The 12,464-nt window shown below is 38.3% G+C and overlaps 1 protein-coding gene across 2 annotated transcripts; it reads right to left on the bottom strand.

The window, feature by feature from the left end:
* Positions 1-979: 979 nt before the first annotated feature.
* On the bottom strand, positions 980-11,280 carry sgk2a (serum/glucocorticoid regulated kinase 2a). 2 transcript variants are annotated; one of them, XM_034209515.1, is made up of 13 exons: positions 11,132-11,280; positions 9,144-9,208; positions 8,319-8,380; positions 7,869-7,926; positions 7,115-7,198; positions 5,810-5,941; positions 5,015-5,127; positions 4,859-4,895; positions 4,668-4,754; positions 4,413-4,508; positions 3,545-3,700; positions 3,135-3,224; positions 980-2,333 (listed from the first exon to the last, which is right to left on the bottom strand). In XM_034209515.1, the coding sequence occupies exons 2-13, from the start codon at positions 9,162-9,164 to the stop codon at positions 2,178-2,180; spliced, it is 1,092 nt and encodes a 363-aa protein (XP_034065406.1). In that variant the 5' UTR covers positions 9,165-9,208; positions 11,132-11,280; the 3' UTR covers positions 980-2,177. The 2 variants fall into 2 exon arrangements, with proteins under 2 accessions (XP_034065406.1, XP_034065408.1); XM_034209517.1 differs by having other exon boundaries at positions 11,072-11,276.
* Between the last annotated feature and the right edge of the window lie 1,184 nt (positions 11,281-12,464).

The raw sequence follows: 12,464 nt of genomic DNA, 5'->3' as shown, positions 1-12,464 counted from the left end.
CAGACTGTAAACAGAATAGCTGACATTTTAACAAACTAAATAACTCAGTTACCTCTAATCATTAACCCATGTTTGCATCCTGTAGTTAACTCCGTGTGTTGCTGCTAGCATACATAACACCTGACGTGGAAACGTTACTCGTGGATGGGGCTACAGAGCTGCTAGAAAGACGGTCGAACCCGGTACATTCCTCCGTCTGCATGCGGTGCACTTTTGCTAAATGTTTAGACAAATTGCTCGTGCTTACATGCTAAACTCTTATTGCACTTATGGTAACAAGTATTCTCCACATCGAGACGGGTAAAGTTTAACCACACCTCGGAGCGCGTTCTCTCCGCCATCTCCGCAGTGTGCTCCGCTGCATGTAGCAGCTGCGCGTGTGTAAACTGCCCCGCCCCCTCGCACACAGACGGGGGAGAGAGATCTCGTCTGATCGAAAATACATCATAGACGCATTTGTTGTCTTTGCATATTAGAAACGAGTTGGCGACACTAAGACTGCGATATAATGTTTTTTAGCAATAATACATGACATATATAAATGTACTGTATGCATTCAAAAGTGCTGAATAAATGTTTTATGGACCCATAATAGTGATTATTATTTAAGTTAAGTTTTGCCATAATCATGTCTATTTCCATAATCAGGTAGCTGAACAACATTGGTAAAAAATGTATACATTATATATATATATTTCTATTAATCATTTTCGGCCTTTCGGCATTCGGTTTTCGGCCAACTGTTTCCTATTTTCGGTATCGGTTTCGGCCAAGAATTTCCCATTCGGTGCACCCCTAGTTTTCATAAGGAGGCATATAGGATACTATCATTTGAAGGGAAGAGCTTCCTTGATGTTGGATGAACAAACAAGACTTTAACGTGGTGTATATAAATGAGTATGTATATATAAGTGCAATAGCCTTTACTGCCAAAGTCAAACACCTTCAATCACCAACTTCATTTACAAAGGCAGAGAGGTTTGCATCAATAATAATCACTTTACTAAAGTACATCATTTTACCGGAACATTAGCTAGATCATGAAACAAAACAAATATCACTGTCTGCTATCTACATTCTAAAATAATGTTTTCCCAGTTCCCCAGTAATAATACAGAAAACCCTTCGTCAACAGTATAAACATTTGCACACTACATTGGGACTTGCATTTGAAAAAAAGGGGGCTCCCCTTGCACAAGAGGATCACTTCCTTCTTGTTATAAGTGGAAAGGAAAGTTATGTACTTTATAAAAACAATACAAAAAATGCAGTTTGTGCAAGCTATTTTCCCAGTGAAATCTAATCACCTACATATTGCATCCATCCATCCATCTTCTCCCGCTTATCCGTGGTCGGGTCGCGGAGGTAGCAGTTCCAGCAGAGAGCCCAAACTTTCCTTTCCCTGGCGACATCAACCAGCTCTGACTGGGGGATCCCAAGGCGCTCCCAGGCCAGCGAAGAGATATAATCCCTCCACCTGGTCCTAGGTCTACCCCTTGGTCTCTTCCCAGCTGGACGTGCCTGGAACACCTCCCTAGGGAGGCGCCCAGGTGGCATCCTTACTAGGTGCCCGAACCACCTCAACTGGCTCCTTTCGACGCGAAGGAGGACACATTCATTATTTATATTTTGCTCATTAATTTTTATTATATTTTAATCCTTCAGAGGATCACACCTCTTGTAGTTGTGCCTGGTTTCCACCAATGCCTATGGTTCACAACCATTTATGTTTGTGCCTGGGAAATTCAGCTTGTGTTTGCTTCTGCACCCTTTTCTGGAAAATAGAATCCGAAGTCTGTACATGATTTATAAAACATATTCTTAATTACATTGCAAATTATGAGGGTAGAGACCATTGGCATTGCATCTTACAAATTATCCTTCTTCCTGCAAGCCAGTCATAACACGTTAATATTGCTATCTCTCTAAGAAAAGACCTGGGACCTCCAGGTACAAAGTTTTACACATGCAGTATATCAATTTAAAATGTCTATTGCAGATGTGCTTCCTCTCTGCTACATCCTCAAGAGGAACAATTTATGAGAACCAATGCCGTAGGATAGATGCCATGTTAGTTTTCTGCTATCATACAGGAGGAGCTCTTATTTACATGAGACCCAAAAGAGGTTTGATCACTCCTTTAAAAAAATCTAATGTTTGAAAAGGTGACTGCCGCCTCACAGAAAGCTGTCCTCTGTGGCGACGAAGGAGAACCCATTGAAAGCGTTGTTGGAGCTGCTGCTGCCGTTCAACTCTGGGGTCCGACTCACTGAGTTAGAGACCATTTCTCTTGTGAACTCTGGATCAATGTGCTGAGTGTCAGCTGGGCCTCTCTGAAAGATGAAACAATCTCTGTAACTGATCATAATTATAGTATTGGAGGTGAAGTTTCTATTTTCGATAACAGAACATGTCTGGATGCACTATCACAGTTTTTTCATGGTAACTTAGCAAAGAAAAAGGAGGCTGTATTGTTGCTATGGTTGCATGCACTTTCACATGCTGCACACTGGTTTATTTAGAAGCAAATATGTCTGTTGCCATGGTAATATGAATAAAAGACTAAACCAAGAGCACACAAAGCATAAGTGAGGACAGGAAAAATAATCTGGATGCATTTGACTGATGTTTTTTATGTTGCCCCAAGAAAATAAATGTTTTTAAGTTCACATATGCAGTGATGATTACAAAAAAATATAGCTGAATAAAAAATAAAAAATGTCTAGGTATTTAACTTGAATGGAGAGGATGTTCAAACTGTGAATACATTACATTGCATTTAGCAGACGCTTTTATCCAAAGCGACTTACAATAAGTGCGTTCGACCAACGAATACGCCTCTATTGGGACTGTATGAAACATTATAAGAGGTGAGAGAATTTGACAAAGGAGTTATATATACCCTTACGAAGAGGTTAATCTGACTTTTAACCTGTTTATCTAAAAGAGAAATGGCTGAGATGTAGAAAGGAATTCAAGAGGAGATTTTCTTGGCTGTTGCCACTGAAAAATGTGTTGTGGGGGGAAAAGTTCAGGGGGACGTTAATGATTGTTTTAGAGAGGGTACACAGATGTTTGGAGGGGCAGACTTATTATGTAAAGACAGTAGCAGTTAACAGCCGGAGTCCACTCACCACATTGGGGTTGTAAGGAGGAGTGATCCTCTTGTGGTCAAGGTCGTCCCAGTTGATCGGAGAAAAAAAGACGTGGTTCTTTATTTCTAACTAAAAAGAAAAAAAAAAGAAAGATAAGTTATACATGCGTACTGTACTGGATATCATTTTAGTGACATGTGTTATTCCTCATATTAGGAATCCACATACTCAATTGAGTTTTCTGCAATTATTAATAAGTATGAAGGTGATCTTTGTACATTTTCTCGGAGGGACTGGGTTTAGATCTGTTCTTAGAAAAGATCAAAGCCACTCCACTAAAGCAAGTAGTCCTTCGATAAACAATTTGTATAAAAGTAGGAATAATTGTTTTCTGGAAAACCATCTATTTTAACGTGGAGTGACGTTTTTTATTAACATAATACACTCACAAAGTCGGCGATGGCCCCGAGGCGCCTGTGCTGGTCTTTCTGCAGGAGCCCCTCAAGCAGAGAGCAGACGGCCTCAGACTTCCCAGGAGGCAGCGGCAGCGCCTTGTGGAGGATCCCATCATACATTTCACCCACATCACGGCTGTAGAAAGGAGGCTGAGGGGGAGGGATGGGTACAAGTATCATTAAATGATGAAATGCAATTTAGCATTGTATATATTATATATACATATATATATTATATAGTCAAACTTTCCCTAGATGTGTCCACTTGTAATGAAGCAAGTTAATGAATGGTCATTATTGATAGGACCATGACTTGGGACCATAACTTCAGCCTTTAGCCAAGAAGGCGGCTATACAATGCTTTAATTAGCATCAGTAAGCTAACATGACTATATATTTACAAGATATAGTCATATTTAGCATTTTGTCGACATGAAATGTAATGGCAATTTATCCAACTGTTGATACATTTTAGTGTACACCTACGTGGGACTCAATAGCCAGAGGAATAGCCAGTGAGTCTGCTTAATATTTATGATCCCAAGAGGATAGCTCCTAATATTTATGAGATGCTCTGACCTTTCTTTAGCACCATCACCAGGTAAAACATTATACTTGTACTTGTAGTACTTGTAGTACTAAATGTTGTATATTATGCATGGATTGCCAACTCATTTGTACATGTCTCACTCATTGATTCACTCATTGTTAATATCTGTCTTTGTGAATGTCATTGTGCTTGTAAAAAATGAAAAACTCAATCAAGATATTGTTTTGTTTTTTTAAACTGAAAAAAACGTTGCCCTCAAGATATTCTTGCAACATGAAGATGCTTCAAATCAGCTGCAAAACCCCCCCTCACCAGGCTGTAGATCATCTCATAGATCACTGCTCCCAGACACCACCAGTCCACGGTCCGGTCGTACGCCTCCTTACGAAGAACCTCTGGTGCCAGGTACTGCAGACAGACAGAGCGGGAGTGGCATATTCTCTTTTTACAACAGCTATCCCTTTCAATCCACATTAAATACCTAACCATGTATGACGCACAGTATTGTGTATGACAGATAATTCATATGATGTCCTTTTCCTGTTTACATGTATATTTTTTACGCACTTCTGGAGTCCCACAGAAGGTCGAGGTTGTGCCCTCAGGCTCTACTCCTTCTTTGCACAGCCCAAAATCTGTCAGCACCACATGGCCCTGCACACAACAAACCACATCTATATTTTAGTTACACTCATAATAACAATAAAAACATGGAGGAGTTGAAGATTACAGAAGTAAATGTGTTGTTTTAGACTCACCTGAGAGTCGAAGAGAATATTCTCCGGCTTCAGATCTCTGCAAAGACAATAAAAAGCAGATTGTAATGATTGTAAAAGAGATCCACAGTAAAAACCAAAAGCCTCTAGATAACGATATGACCCAGGACAATTCAATAAATGTGTGTTGTTTCTGACCTGTAAACGATGTTAAGGGAATGAAGATAGCCGATGGCGCTCGCTACCTCGGCCGCATAGAATCTGGCTCTGGGCTCTGAGAAACACCTCTCTCTCTGCAGGTGGAAGAAGAGCTACAGAAAGAGAAATAGGGGTTGATGGACAGTTATGTGTAGTGTTCATTTTTGTCTTTGGTCTGTTATAACGCCTTGTGCGGAATGCTTTGGCAATACTATGTTTAAAATGTGGTCATGCCAATAAAGCCCCTTTGTATTGTATTGTATTGACAGACAGCATGGAGAGGATAGAATACAAGACATTTAAAAACAATAAAATACTTTAAACCAGCTGTCTGGGTAAACATGTTTGTCCACACACAGCAAAGTGTCTGTTGGCTGCTCGCCTGGTAGCTGTGATTTCATTTGATAAGCGTCAATAAAGGATTACCTATTAGGACATTGTTACACTGCAGCCAGCGGAACAATAAGGAAAAACACTTTACACAAACAAAATGTTATGACGTTAAACTAGGTTCACTCCCGTTTGATCACAGTGGGGACTTTTCTGATATGAACAACCCCGTTTTGACGTGCTGTTCCATATAAACAAAGTCGAAAGAGACAAGAACAATCTTTTTTCTTTTTAAATGAATGAAGAAAAATAGATCGAACAATCACTGCTTAATAAAACATTTGAATAAAAGAACAATAATAAAGTAATACCTGTATAACTTCTGAATCACCATTTCTGACCATGTTCGATACAAATAATGTTTTTGTATGTACATACACTGTAGATATTTAGTTTTGGACATACCTCTCCCCCATTCACATAGTCGAGGACAAAGTAGAGCTTCTCTGCGGTTTGGAAGGAGAAGTGGAGCCGAACCAGAAAGGGATGTTTCAGACTCTTCAGCAGCACATTTCTCTCTGCCATAATGTTCTTTTGCTAAAGAGAGGAGATATTAAATACAATCACACAACTACACCAACAGAACACCTATTTGTCTATACCCTGTGTAGTCAAGAGTGATTTGTAATGCCTGTGGGGCTCATTTGTTTGCAGGAAACATTTTAACTGGTCACAAAAAAGCACCCATTTGAATAAATCATCTTTTCCATAAAGCTTCTTTGATGTTATTCTGCTCCGAAGCATTTTAGTAGTGCAGTACAAATAAGCTGTGAATATCATCAGATCTTGTCTGATTTGAGCGTCTAGAGTTTCAATATTGTATTTCTATATTTAATTTCTGCTTTAAAAAAACAACAATGGCGAGCAATTTGATAGTTTTGTTAAGTTGTTGTAAAACTTAAAATATAAATTAAAAAAAGTATTATTTGATTAATAACATGATCAAGGGGAAGTCATGTTGTACAAAAAACTACATGAAAGCTTTTTGCACACTTAATCTTTATATTTAATTAAAAATATTATTTTAAACTTTATTTTATTAATCAACCAGGGTTTTTGATAATTGTCTAAATGCTGTTTCAGATTATCTTCCTAGGGAGGCAAAGGTCACCATAGTCAACCGTTTTCTATCATTTAGACATCTCAGGCGTTTAAGTTTTCAGAAGGATTTAAACAGAAATAAACACTTGAACACTTCCAATTTAGCTAAAGCAAGCTAATGAAATGAGGACAAGATTTTCTCGTTGTGTTGTCATTTTATATTATTAGAGTTGTAAAATATGTCCTTTGTACAGAACAAGCTGTAGATTAGATAAGATTCAGATCATGTTGCTGCGTCAAAACACTGTTTACTCATAACAGTCACACACACACACACACTTTCACCTGGGTTAATTGAGCTACTTTCCACCATCATCTACTTTCCACTGTGACTGGCAGAGAATTTCGTAGATTGTTCACATTTCTATCAGGCTATATGTAAAAAGCTTTATTTCCAATTTTTTCAAGTATTTTTGTCTTTTCAAGTAAAAACTGTGCCTCTGAAAATGAAAAATCTCCTTGATCATATTCAAGAAAGAAGTTAAACACAAAATGACTAAGGCAAGGTTTAGTTTCTCTTAGTGTGGATGCTGGGTCTATAAAGGACTTTCTACAAAGAGGTTAGAAAGCAAGAATCAACCATCATTCAAAATAGAAACTTGAGCGCACCTCTTTCTTCTTGAGGATGAATTTCTTCTGCAGCACTTTGACGGCGTAGAATTTGCTGTCGGCTTTGAGCTTGGCGAGCAGGACCTGCATGAAGGTGTGTTGGTGAGAGGTTTGTTTAGTAAACAGCCTGAGCCACCATCTTGTCACCACATTTCATCAAACACAACACAGATATAGTATGTGATCTGTGGAAACAGATGATACTGGTACATCTGAGAAGAGCCATGAAACAAGGTCTGGCAATGACCCATGGCCAATACAAAACATTTAAATGTCATTATTCTGAAGGAAAGTAATTGAATATGTTTATTGTTTTCTTTAAATGGAACACATCTCTGGTGCTGTTCAATTTTCTAGTATTTTGATCATGATATTCTAACCTCAAGAGGCCTCAGTGGGTTAAGTAAAGTAAATGATTCATGAAGCAGGCAGCACATTCTGATCAGACAGGAGTCAGAGTCCTGTCTGCAAAGTCAGCAACAGCCCACTATCTCACACTGTCTAAGAAGGTCAACATGATACAATTGCTGCCATTAATAAGATCCCACTCAGGTAACTCATCATTTATATGACCCCCAATATTCATTTCTGCAACACGGACTATCATTTGACACAACAGCAGACTTGGTCTAGTTTAAACTGCTTTTACTGCAGGTGAATGTGTGACCTGAAGGAGTAGCAATAAAGAAAGAGCTGGAAGGAAAAACAACAATAAATAGATAGATAGATAAATAAGTAATTGTTCCAGTGTCACCTTTCCAAAGGTCCCTTTTCCAATGACAGCCAGGAAGTCAAAGTCAGTGGGCCTGGCACTGAGACAAGATAGAGAGAAGTCTGTTCAATTATGGACAAAAGTACATAACAACCTCTGACGCACTTTATTTGTAATGGCAGAAAAGTAGAAAAGCAAATGGTAGAAAAGCTAACAGCAAAAACAAATGATATTTGGTTTAAATGGTCTCTTTGTCCCTTTAGGAAAATGGTTTTCATAACAGAAAATGCAGATTCCAATACATTATTGTTATTCTCTGTGTAATTTTGACTGAATTCAGTCTCAACATCTTCTGAAAATGTCTCATCCAGGCAGCTGAAAATGTACTTTGAGCAGAGACAGTACGAGTGTATTTTAGCTAGATTTGTAGCAAAGCATCTTGTGCATGAAGACAAAGAGAAATCCATGCTTCATGAGAGCAGAGCTACTGACTGTGGGTTTGCTGAAGGTCCCAGGTTGACTTCATCATGAGAAGAGGAGGATGGAGACCGCAGCTGGAGGACAAATAAACACAAAACAAGTCAAAAAAAGAAAGACTAAAATAAATGTGTATTCACGATGAATACAAAGTTTAGACTTTTAAAGAACTTTGTATTGACACCCTAACACAAAGTTTAGATTTCAAAACAGTCCTGCAGAGAAAACCAAATGGTCACAAACACTATCCATTACACAGAAGTTGATCAGGGCCCCAAATAAGGAGAACATGAGAGGAGAAGGATTTTTTAATTTATTTAGCATTTAAATAATTTCAAAATGTCAAGAACTCACAAAAGGCGCCACCGCTTGTAGGTTAATTAATGCTCCGAAATGTAACATTTATTCACGTCATTTCTGACTTTATTCTCAAAATGCAATAAAGAAATGTACCCATATACCTGGGTAAGTGTTTTTAAGACAATTCATCTCCATTAAATGGTATCATGGGAACAGTAGCGCCGAAAGGGAAGCAATGTTAAGCCTGACGAGGATCTGAGTCACATTGCATGATCACTGTGGAGTTACAGAACTTTAGATAAAAAGATCTCCCTGTTAAAGATCATCCATTGGATATATGAATGCACTAAGATCTGCTTTAGGCAGTGGAGATTCTAAAGACATGAAATCAGGTTTGGATAAGCTACACAAACGCCCACATTCATCCCAGATGTCCTTAATGTATCGCTAATACAAATTTGCTCACAGACTAAAGAGGCTGCAGGCAGATGGCCTAAATGAAATGAAGTAAAATCGTCATGCAAACAAAAAAACACTCACATTACAGTTTGCCGTGGCCATTATCCATTCCACTCCCACTGATCCAGCATCAGTGTCTGACAGACCTGTGAGCAGAGATATTAAGGGTCATGAGGTGAGCAGAGGAGCCTTTAAACTGTTCTCATTTCACAGATGTCGTCTGGTGTGTGTGTGTGTGTGTGTGGCGTGCGTGCGTGTGTGTGTGTGCGTGTGTGTGTGTGTGTGTGTGTGTGTGTGTGTGTGTGTGTGTGTGTGTGTGTGTCCTAACCATCTGCTGACCTCAGTATGATAACATGAGGATCCAGAGGAGCTGGTACTTCTGGTTTGTAATGAACAAAATGCAAGAAGAACAGAATCACAATTGAAGGACATTGTACATGTGTTCTGTGTGTGTGTGTGTGTCTTGTGTGTGTGTGTGTGTGTGTGTGGTGTGTGTGTGTTGTGTGTGTGTTGTGTGTGGTGTGTGTGTGTGTGTGGGGGGGGGGGGGGGGGGGGGGAGGTGTACGTTTGTACACAGTAAATATTGTTGTGTTATTTACTTATTTGTTCAAACATACGGGACACAGACACAAAATCTCAATGATCCCAGTTGTCTTCCCTAAAGAGCTCCAAGCCGGCTCATTATGCATGAAGACTACAGAACCTTTGGATTGCTTTTTTTGCTGATTTCTAAAGTTGTGATAAATAGACATTTTGAAGACACACAGATTTACATGAACTTTACCATACTTTAGGAGAAAACACTCAAAGCAAGAAAATAAATCACTATGCGCAGGTAAATCTAGGGAACTAAATGTCACAGTTACTATACATTTCTGGAACAAAAAGCATTAGCTCACATCCAAACACTTAATTTCCTTGAACCAAAAACTGAGCTTCAACTATTTTTCTCTACAAAAAATCTACGTGTTATTGCTCTGATGTTCCCTTAGAAAATACAATATATTTGAGCAAGTTGTACTGATGTTTATGGCAGTTGACCCACATTAATATCTACATGAACCAAACAAGTGATTCACACTGCACAAGTAAGGTTACAGCCACTAAGGATGTTATGCTTTCCTAGATATTTCCGAACAGTTTTCAGAACACAAGAGCTGAATTTCCCATAGTCTTCCTCAATAATCTGGTGTCAGTGCCTAGTATTTTTGGGATTTGACCATTTTTATTAATTCTCGAGTAGTAACAAATATTTTGTATTCTTCCACTCCGAAGTGAATGTTTGTTAAATCAACTCCAAAATCTGACACACTGAATCTGACAAAACCAACTTTCCAACACTAACTTGGAACCTTAACAAAAGAACCATTATCAATAACACTTTCGCAAGAATATTCTAAAGGAAATAAATATTGCAGGAGACAAACCCACAGATTACACTTTAAACTGACTATTTGGCGCACCGCAGAAAATGTTTTCAAGAAAATAACAATTTATAGACATAAGATGATAAACAGAGACTTAAAGACCAATACAATGTGTCTAGACAGCCTGACCCCTGCATAGACTAAAAGCAGAGGTGTAAGTAGATTTACTTAAGCACTGTATTTATGTACAATTTTGAGATACTTGTACTTTATTTGAGTATTTTCATTTGATGCTACTTTGTACTTCTACTCCACTACAATGCATAGGTTAATTACAGATGAATACATATAATGAACACTTTAATAAGACTTTAGTTACACCTGGAGTAAAATCACAAGCTATTTAGAAAACAAAGGAAATACAATTATAGCTGCATATTTTGAAATGGGCCAATCTGCATTATAAGTACTTTTGTTAAGTATATTTATGCTTTTACTGTTATACTTGTACTTATAATTAGCATTATAATATTATAAGCTAATAACAAGTTGATTAGCTGAACAATAAAACTCAGATAAAGAGAGACGTGAGAATATTCAAGTTTCCTGTTATATCTCCAAAAATAGAAAATAAACACTTACTAATTGTATAATAATCAGTGTATAATCCAGATGACGTGTGAAACAGCGGAGTGTTCTCACCTGTGTGCAGAGGAAGAGTGCTGCTCCGTTCAGGACTCAGAGGACACTGAGCAGCGGAGTCAGGGTTTATTGTTTATGGTCATGAAGGAAGGTCGACTTCAACAGTGAATCATTAATTAACGAGGCGGAGAGGTGTGTACGCGTGTGTGCCCGCGCGCGTGTGCGCGTGTTGGAAAAGGAGAGAGTTGGTTGTCCAGACTTCAAAATGATTGTACTTCCGGATTCTGCTCTTCGCTTTCAAAATAAGACAATTAGCCAACACTGTTAAAAGGAACTTTATATTTTGTAGTTATCAATACAAACAAAAGTTAATTAAATGTTTTGTACAGAAATGTTACTGTAACTAATGTAGATTATTATTAGCACGACTGCTAATATTAAATATTATTAAAAAGTCTATGTATACACAAATATTGAATAAGATATAGTTTACAACCCACTCCTCTTACCAGCAGTTTCCAAGAAAAAAGTCGAGTTCATTAGAAGGCAGATTATTTTCCCCTCAAAAGAAATGGAAATGAATATGCAAAATGTTTTCATGTCAAGATTTTAACCGCTGTTTTAAGATATCTCCTAATTCACTGAATACATTCTCTGTGAAAGTAGCAATCTTGTATAACTTGGATTTTAAAATGTATAAGGCTCGATTTGATTTAAAGTCACTCTCAAAAGAAGTATGTTATACTACAAAGTATCCAACATAAGTAGTAAATATGTTGGACACTTTAGTGTCCAGCACTGCACACTTCCCAGTGCAGTTATGACATCAACAATTAAGAAGCAGCATGCAATTTAGCTTTTTGAAATGTGTTGCATTTTCCACTCCAGTATACTTTTATTTTGAAGGGAACACAGCAGGAGTCTCTGGCCTCCTGAGCATCCTCTCATGTTTGACACACTTACCACCCAACAATAATTTTGTATTTTCATAAGGTTTAGTGGGTCATCATGTTGTTTTTCTGTCCTCTGCGTTGGAACAAGAAGATAAGTGGTGAGAGCAGGAAGGGTGTGAGAGGATTTGTCACCACCACAGCCAACTGTTGACGACAATATGGTGAATAGGGGGATGTGATGTGAGCAAAGTAAGTTTATAGTCAATAGACCAACACACACACGCACCTGCACAAGAACAGGAAATGCAGTGTGTAAAAAAGACAAGAGGCTTTAATCAGACAAGACAGCTTTGGATGTTTATTAATTCATATGGACTGAATGACATTTGTGACCCAAGATTATCTTGACACGCACGCACGTGCACGTACACGCACACGCACACGCACACACACACACACACACACACACACATACACACAAACACACACACACACACACA

Source organism: Gymnodraco acuticeps, unplaced genomic scaffold (genome assembly GCF_902827175.1).
Source record: "Gymnodraco acuticeps unplaced genomic scaffold, fGymAcu1.1, whole genome shotgun sequence".
Lineage (NCBI taxonomy): Eukaryota > Metazoa > Chordata > Actinopteri > Perciformes > Bathydraconidae > Gymnodraco > Gymnodraco acuticeps.
Note: the sequence above shows the minus strand (reverse complement) of the source record. Positions and strands in the feature narration are given on the sequence as shown.

Excerpts from the sequence above, each read along its gene's own strand:
- sgk2a (XM_034209515.1), bottom strand. The coding sequence starts at position 9,164 with ATGGCCACGGCAAACTGTAAT. Across the intron at positions 4,896-5,014 it reads TCCCTTAACATCGTTTACAG|AGATCTGAAGCCGGAGAATA; the intron begins GTCAGAAACAAC and ends TTGTCTTTGCAG. Across the intron at positions 4,755-4,858 it reads ATATTCTCTTCGACTCTCAG|GGCCATGTGGTGCTGACAGA; the intron begins GTGAGTCTAAAA and ends TGTTGTGTGCAG.